This window comes from Salmo trutta, chromosome 31 (assembly GCF_901001165.1).
Source record: "Salmo trutta chromosome 31, fSalTru1.1, whole genome shotgun sequence".
Classification (NCBI taxonomy): domain Eukaryota; kingdom Metazoa; phylum Chordata; class Actinopteri; order Salmoniformes; family Salmonidae; genus Salmo; species Salmo trutta.
The window spans coordinates 10,584,189-10,592,746 of NC_042987.1; the positions used below are offsets into that span (position 1 = coordinate 10,584,189).

At 47.9% G+C, this 8,558-nt stretch overlaps 1 protein-coding gene across 1 annotated transcript; it reads left to right on the top strand.

Moving 5' to 3' along the window:
* The first annotated feature begins 380 nt into the window (after positions 1 to 380).
* On the top strand, positions 381 to 5,950 carry LOC115169173 (E3 ubiquitin/ISG15 ligase TRIM25-like). The gene is made up of 8 exons (XM_029724668.1): positions 381 to 661; positions 1,528 to 2,070; positions 2,150 to 2,245; positions 2,390 to 2,623; positions 4,868 to 4,890; positions 5,025 to 5,170; positions 5,285 to 5,556; positions 5,903 to 5,950. Exons 2-8 carry the CDS (start codon positions 1,573 to 1,575, stop codon positions 5,948 to 5,950), a joined length of 1,317 nt encoding a protein of 438 aa, XP_029580528.1. The 5' UTR covers positions 381 to 661; positions 1,528 to 1,572.
* The last annotated feature ends 2,608 nt before the right edge of the window (positions 5,951 to 8,558 follow it).

Consider the following 8,558-nt stretch of genomic DNA (forward strand, 5'->3'; position numbering starts at 1 on the left):
TATGCTCACTGAGTCTGTACATAGTCAAAGATTTCCTTAATTTTGGGTTAGTCACAGTTTTCAGGTATTCTGCCACTGTGTACTCTCTGTTTAGGGCCAAATAGTATTCTAGTTTGCTCAGTTTTTTGTAAATTCTTTCCAATGTGTCAAGTAATTCTCTTTTTTTTCTCATGGTTTGGTTGGGTCTAATTGTGTTGCTGTCCTGGGGCTCTGTTCGTGAAACAGCTTGCTTAGGGGGCTCTTCTCCAGGTTTATTTCTCTGTAGGTGAAGGCTTTGTCATGGAAGGTTTGGGAATTGCTTTTAGGTGGTTGTAGTATGTAATCTTTCTCTCTCTCTCTGTCTCTCTCTGAGTGTGTGTGTTTCAGCTCTCATCCGAAAACCCAAGATAGGTAATATGGTAGTTGCCTACTGGAGAGTTGCTTTCAGTCCTACACTTCCTTCATAGTAGTGCAGGTGAAGGAAAGGACATAAGGAGAGGAATCGTCCTTAGAGTCTTGATATGCACCCTCGCTCTCTGAGTAGGTCATGTGACTATGTGCTGTGAGAGGTCAGTCCCTCTGCTTAAAGCAGACATTTTTATGGGATTAGCCGGTTTCTACACACACTGACAGCACTACAACCAACGATGGCCACAATGTGACAGACCTGGGACACAATCAGGTAAGGGGAATCTTTACTGTATTGTGGACCTTTGAACAATCTGAAAAAACACACAAGAAAGACATATCAGAATGTGTATAGGACAGTTGTAAACAAGATAGGAAGAGCACATGTAGACAGGCATGCGGGCAGGGAGGATGATGTCTTGATCCCGCCATAGCAACAGGCAGGGATTGGGATGCGCTATAGTTACAAGGTTCAGGTCAAGCAGTGTTGCAACTCCTCCGTAGCATGAGAATAAACTCAGTGATGCCGATTATACCAGTTAACTAGAGAAGAAGTAGTCATGTCTGACACTTAAGACAATGGGAAGATCTTGAGGTGTTCTAATAATATTGGACAATGGCCGAAAACCTTATAAACAGGCTTAATGGTTGATAAGTAGGAAGATAAATAGAGGAGTTGGCGCCGGTGAAGTGGACTGACCTAGCCCTGTTCCTAAAACCTAATTCCTAGTTTTTACATAGGTGACTTTGGCGTGAACTGTGAGTAAACAGTGTCACTAACAAGTGTTGGGGAGTAGTGAACTACATGTAGTTCAACTGCTAATTTAACTACAATTTGCAGTAGCTTGGTAAACTATATTTTTTTTATAAAGGCTAGCTTTAGTGTAGCTTAACTTCTTCCAGTTTGAAGTAATTGGATGCTTGGTAAACTACATCTTTAGAGTAGCTTCCCCAACACTAACTCAGTGACCACTGTACTGTAAACCTGACCCCAGGACTCACAGCTTATAGCGGTCATGAAGTGGCTAGAAAATAAGACGTTGGGCATTAAGACTGGGAATTAAAGATGATTTCAACTGCTCATTATTTGGACAAATTGACAATGATTTTGAGATTATTTCGATTTTCTTTTGTGCAAAGGTGCCTTTTCCCTTTTTGTGTTCCCTGGTGACAAAATCGGTTGCCATGGCGTCCCTGGAGGAAGAGTTGACCTGTTCGTTGTGCCGCGAAGTCTTCAGCCAGGCCCAGTCCCTGCTGTGTGGCCACAGCTTCTGCCCGGCCTGCGTACGGGACACCTGGGGGCACAGGAAGGCTGGGGTCAGGGGTCGCTTCACCTGCGCACAGTGCCAGGAGGAACAAAGGGTGGTGGTGTGTGACTGCTGCCCACCTGTGGGGGAAAAGGACCAGGTGGGGACCACCGTGGCGGTGAAGACCTGCCTGCGCTGTGAGGTGTCTCTGTGTGCAGAGCACCTGCAGCCCCACCTGGAGCGGCCCGCCTTCAAGACACACCTGCTGGTGGAACCCCTGGTAGATCTGTCTCACCGCAGGTGTCCCGCCCACAAGGAGATGTTCCTCTACTACTGTGCAGACGAGCGGGTGTACGTGTGTTCAGAGTGCCTACTGGAAGGTGGCCATGCACAGCACCGCATTAAAGGACTGAGGAAGGTGGAGGAGGACCTCAAGGTCAGTAAACAAGCTGTAGTTCCCTACAGCTGGTGTTATAGTGTGGCTATAACAGTTCTAAATCCGTGTGTTTCCACAGGTCATCCTCAAGAGCCTTCTCCAGAAAGCAGATGAAAAGCTGAATGAAGGTGAACGGATCCACCAAGAGCACCAGAACACTGGCCTCACTATAACAGTGAGTAACCACACACATGCTTATAGCGGTCCATCAATTTCCTGTTCATGCTTATATTAATCTATCCAAGCTTCTATTCTGCCTGAAAGCTGAGTCCTGTTATGACCTTAAAAATCTATAGTGATGGTTGTTGTCCCCCTGCAGGACATGTCTGTGGCAAATGACTCCCAGGTGGAACGTATGGGTGTACACCTGCAGCTGCAGGTGGAGAGGCTAGTGCTGGCCCTGAGGGAGAGCACCTTGAGGGAGAGGCAGAAGGTCATGGAGCGCCTGCAGAACGACTGCAGCAGGGTGAGGGTGGACCTGAGTAAGACCCAGGACATTCACCACTACCTGGCATCCTTGCTGGAGGAGACAGACCCCTTCCTGCTCATCTGGGTGAGATGTTTATTATTAACCCTTTTACCAGGTACTAAGATGACTAGAGAGAGGAGAGGGTTTGAAGGAGCCAATTGGAATCTGGGGATGATTTGGATACCGTGGAAATAAGAGCAAACAGGATGGATATTCCGCCAGGGTAGTGGAGTTTAGAGCCTACTTTTTGGACAAGTGCCATTGTGTCATTAGTGACCACGCAATAGTTAGGACCTCAGTATTGCAATAAAACAATACATATCCAACTTCACAGTAACCATTTCAGGCAGTTAATGTCTGTGTGTTAGACACAACCTCTGAGTATCCTCAAACAAACCAAATTGATCAAAGCCATCCTCTCAAATCATTTGATGGCATAGGTCACTATTCTGGTAATCATTCTGAATCTGAACATTCACTTCTGTACTGTACTGCCATGTTTTAACCACCTATTTATTTACAGGACAGCATATGTTGTACACCGCATAACAGAGGATTTCAACTAATCTGTTTACCTCCCTGTCCATCTGGGGGTGATTCACAGTGCCATTCATGCAGGATTTGTACTATGGCATTGAAGGCTTTCTGCTTTTGTTGATTAGCCGTCAATGAATGTCTCTTTTTTAAAGATAGTACATTTGAATAACTTTAATAACAGTTTTGTGTTATTTTCTTATAACCATGAATAACGGTGAATTACAGTGCGTCGGAAAGTATTCAGACCCCTTGACCTTTTCCACATTTTGTTACATTACAGCCTTATTCTAAAATTGATTAAATTGTCAATCTACACACAATACCCCATAATGACAAAGCAAAAACGTTTTTTTTTTTAAATTTTTAGCAAACGTCTAAAAAAAAATCTATGGAAATATAACATTTACATAAGTATTCAGACCGTTTCCTCATAACTTTGTTGAAGCACCTTTGGCAGCGATTACAGCCTTGAGTCTTCTTGGGTATGACGCTACAAGTTTGGCACAACAGTATTTGGGGATTTTCTCCCATTCTTCTCTAAAGATCCTCTCCAGCTCTGTCAGGTTGGATTGGGAACGTCGATGCACAGCTATTTTCAGGTCTCTCCAGAGATGTTCGATCAGGTTCAAGTCCGTGCTCTGGCTGGGCCACTCAAGGACATTCTGAGACTTTCCCCAAAGCCAATCCTGCGTTGTCTTGGCTGTGTGCTTAGGGTCGTTGTCCTGTTGGAAGGTAAACCTTCACCCCAGTCTAAAGTCCTGAGTGCTCTGGAGCAGGTTTCCATCAAGGATCTCTCTGTACTTTGTTCCATTCATATTTCCCTTGATCCTGACTAGTCTCCCAGCACCTGCTGCTGGAAAACATCCCCACAGTATGATGCTGCCACCACCATGCTTCACCGTAGGGATGGTGCCAGGTTTCCTCCAGACGTGACGCTTGGTATTCAGTCCAAAGAGTTCAATCTTGGTTTCATCAGACCAGAGTATGTTGTTTCTCAAGGTCTGAGAGTCTTTTAGGTGCCTTTTGACAAACTCCAAGCGGGCTGTTATGTGCCGTTTACTGAGGAGGCTTCCATCTGGCCACTACCATAAGGCCTGATTGGTGGAGTGCTGCAGAGATGGTTGTCCTTCTGGAAGGTTCTCCCATCTCCAGAGAGGAACCATCGTGACCATCGGGTTCTTGGCCGGGTGACCAGCTCTAGGAAGAGTCTTGATGGTTCCAAACTTCTTCCATTTAAGAATGATGGAGGCCACTGTGTTCTTGGGGACCTTCAATGCTGCAGTAATGTTTTGGTACCCTTCCCCAGATCTGTGCCTTGACTCAATCCTTTCTCGGAGCTCTACGGACAATTCCTTCGACCTCATGGCTTGGTTTTTACTCTGACATGCACTGTCAACTGTGGCACCTTATATGGACAGATGTTTGCCTTTCCAAATCATGTCCAATCAATTGAATTTACCACAGATGGACTCCAATCAAGTTGTAGAAACATCTCAAGGATGATCAATGGAAACAGGGTGAACCTGAGCTCAATTTCAAGTCTCATAGCAAAGTGTCTGAATACTTAAGTAAATAAGGTATTTCTGTTTTAAAATTTTTATAAATTGGCAAAAATCTCTAACAACCTGTTTTTGCTTTGAGATTTTTTTCTTTCTCAATTTTAAAATAAGGCTGAAACGTAACAAAATGTGGAAAAAGTCATGGGGTCTGAATACTTTTCCGAATGCACTGTATAATTATTATTACAGTCTTATAACAGTCCTTGGCTCCTTTTCTTTGTTCTGTCCACAGGCATTTCATTCTGATGACTCAAGGTAAATAAGGAATAGGCATTCATTAGTATGATATTGTTTGTGTCTATTTGTGTGTTTGTGCGCTTGTGTATGTGCGTATGTTTGAGTATAACATGATTTGTGTCTAACCTGCTACCTGCTGTGCTCTATAACAGGCTGCTTGTGGACCTGAACTGCCCCCTGTTCACCCCTGACCCTGTCAAACTGGACAGGAAGTACATTGTGGAGGACATTGAGAGCAAGCACAGACAGTTCATCACCGAGACGCTGCACTGTCTCACCGAACTCAAGAGAGAGCTCTGTGAGTGCACAGGCTGAACCTTCAACCCTTATATCTGAGATGGGATGAATTCAGGTTTATTCATTCATATTTACTTTCTCTCTGTGCTTTCTGTCTCTTTCTCTATTTCTATAGCGACAAGTCCGTTGACTCTGGACACTAACTCCGCCCATCCTCTCCTGAGCATTTCTGATGGCCTGCAGTCAGCCATGCGGGTCAAACACCGCCTTCCGTGTGCCACTCACCCCGACCGCTTCGATCACTGGGCTCAAGTCCTGACCGTCCAGACATTCTCCTCTGGAACCCATTACTGGGAGCTGGAGGCAGAAGGTTTCTGGGACATTGCGGTGTCCTACCGGAGCATCGGGCGGAAGGGGAAGGTGGGCAATGCCTTTGGAATTAACAAGGTACATTGTCATCACTCTTCTTCCCCTTGTTCTTCTTCATGTGGTCTTTAATAATAGCAAGAACTGTGGTAATAAGACTAACATGACATGTTAGTTGTCATCTCTGTAAACTGATCTGGAAGTTGATCGATAGCTAGCTTTCCATCCAATTGGTGACCGATTTTCATTGAAATGGTCACATCCTGATCTGTTTCACTTGTCTTTGTGCGTGTCTCAACCCCCCTCCAGGTGTCGCTCATCTTCCCCATAATCCCCAGTGTATTTATACCTGTGTTCTCTGTTTGTCTGTTGCCAGTTCGTCTTGTCAAGCTTACCAGTGTGTTTTTCCATGCTCCTGTTTTCCTAGTCTCTGTTTTCTAGCCCTCCCGGTTCCGACCTGTTCTACCTGCCCTGACACTGAGCCCGCCTGCCTGACCATTCAGCCTGCCCTGACCTCGAGCCTGCCTGCCCCCCTGTACCTTTTGGACTCTGACCTGGTTAATGAACTTCTGCCTGTACTCGACCTGCCTATTGCCTGCCCCTTGTATTTTAATAAATATCAGAGACTCGAACCATCTGCCTCCTGTGTCTGCATCTGGGTCTCGCCCTGTGTCGTTATAGTACGAACTGGCCATGACTGACCCAGCAGACTCGGACCGGCTCTGTAAGGCTGTCTCCCTGCAGGGAGGCACCATTGAAAAAGATGAGGAGCTACTTCAGAGCCTTATGGAAGGTCTCCATACGCTGTCGGGACGCCATGACCAGGGTTTCAAAATGTTACTAGAGCAATTCCATGGACCATCTATCAGGCAGCATGCCACAACGGAGACCTCCCGGACGCTCAGTAATTCCCCTGCCAGTGATGATTTTGTACAGCCTACCCCGCCTTCCCGAGAACCCCTTTTACGTCAAGAACCCCGTAGTGTGGCAGACTATGCAGTAGTCTTTCACACGTTAGCCGCCGAGAGTGCCTGCAACCCGGAGTCTCTGTTTGATACCTTTCTTCATGGACTATCCAAGGACATTAAAGACGACCTCGCAGCTCGGGAGTTACTCCTGGACCTCGACTCGCTCATAGCCTTAACAATAAGGATTGATGGACGTCTATGGGAGCGCAGGAGGGAGAGGTCTGTTTTCAGCCCCATTCGTTCGTCCACGGCTGCCTGCTCGCCCCCGAAGAACCCCGGGAGTCCGCGACGCCTGCATTTTCGAGAGGATCTGAAGTCACCCGAGTCCCGTCGGGATCATCGAGAATGAGCGACTCGTTTTCTACAGTGCTTACACAACGGGGCAGATCTAGATTGTCGCCTCAGAAATGACTACAGAGGCTTAACTCCAACAGTTGCCTGTATTGTGGTGCTACAGGGCATTACAGTACCAGTAAAAGACCAGACTCATCAGCTAGGTAAGAGTACCATGGTGGGCCATACTGGGAGTTTTCTAACACATTACTCGTACTCTCTTCTGTGTTATCCTGCTGTGGGGTGACTGGTCTAAATCTCTCCGGGTGCTCATTGACTCTGGAGCTGATGAGAGTTTTATGAACACTACTCTGATATCGGAGCTGGGTATCTCCACACAACCCCTCGCCGTTCCCATGGATGTCAGAGCACAGGACGGAAACACCATAGGCAGGGTCACTCATAGTACGGTGCCCGTTAACCTGCGTGTGTCGGGCAATCACAGTGAGTCAATACAACTTCTTCTCATGGAATCTCCCAATGTTCCTGTTGTTTCGGGATTTTCATGGCTCCAGAGGCACAACCCCGTTATTGACTGGACCACTAGTTCTATCCTGGGTTGGAGCCCGTTCTGCCACACATTGCCTGAAGGCGGCACATCCTACCCCGGAACGTCCTTCTGCAGGCTCTGGTAAAGCCTCAGATTTCTCAGCTGTTCCTGCGGAATACCAGGACCTCCTGGAGGTGTTCAGCAAGACTAGTGCCACCTCCCTCCTTCTGCATTGTCCCTACGATTGCGCTATTGATCTCCTCCCGGGCACAACACCGCCTCATGGGCGGCTATATTCCCTGTCTGGCCCTGATACCAAGGCCATGGAGGAGTACATTGAGGACTCTCTGGCTGCTGGGAGCATTCGTCCTTCTGCCTCCCCTGCTGGCGCAGGGTTCTTCTTTGTGGAAAAAAAGGACAAGACCCTATGTCCATGTATCAACTACCGGGGCCTCAATGACATCAAGGTGAAGATTCGTTACCATCTACCACTCCTCTCCCTGGCCCGGGCCCGGCTAGCCAAATGTTTGTCCCTGATTCGGCCCAAGCTCAGGTCCTGGAATGGGCTCATTCCTCCAAGCCCACCTGCCATCCCGGCTCCCATCGAACTCTGGCCTTCATCCGACAACACTTTTGGTGGCCCACTATGGTTCCTGACGTCTCAGCATTCGTCGCTGCATGCACGGTGTGTGCTCAGAATAAGACTCCGTGGGAAGCTCCGGCTGGCCTCCTTCAGCCACTCCCTGTTCCTCATCACCCCTGGTCCCATATATCCTTGGATTTTGTCACCGGGTCCGTCTGATGGCAACATCACTATCCTGACAGTAGTGGATAGGTTCTCTAAAGCTGCCAATTTCATCCCTCTCCCTAAGTTACCTCCAGCCAAGGAGAAGGCCCAGCTCATGGTGCAGCACGTCTTCCGAATCCATGGACTCCCTGTTGACATCGTCTCTGATCGTGATCCTCAATTCTCGTCCCGATTCTGGAAGGCGTTCTGCACCCTTATTGGGTCATCGGCCAGCCTGTCCTGCGGGTTTCATCCCCAGTCAAACGGCCAGTCGGAGCATGCAAATCAAGACCTGGAGACTGTGCTTAGGTACCTCGTCTCAACCAACCCTACCACCTGGAGGCGGCAACTTTTATGGGTGGAGTATGCCCGGAACACTCTTCCCTGCTCGGCCACTGGGCTTTCGCCCTTTGGGATGTCAGGCCCCGCTCTTCCCAGAGCAAGAAGAAGAGGCCAACATACCCTCAGCCCAGATGTTCGTCCGCCGCTGTCGGCGTACCTGGAA

What these genes read in the sequence shown, in the direction of transcription:
- LOC115169173 (XM_029724668.1), top strand. Translation starts at nt 1,573, where the DNA reads ATGGCGTCCCTGGAGGAAGAGTTGACCTGTTCGTTGTGCCGCGAAGTC. An exon ending in AGGTGGAGGAGGACCTCAAG is followed by an intron (nt 2,071 to 2,149) that starts GTCAGTAAACAA and finishes GTGTTTCCACAG; the next exon opens with GTCATCCTCAAGAGCCTTCT. An exon ending in CGAACTCAAGAGAGAGCTCT is followed by an intron (nt 5,171 to 5,284) that starts GTGAGTGCACAG and finishes CTATTTCTATAG; the next exon opens with CGACAAGTCCGTTGACTCTG.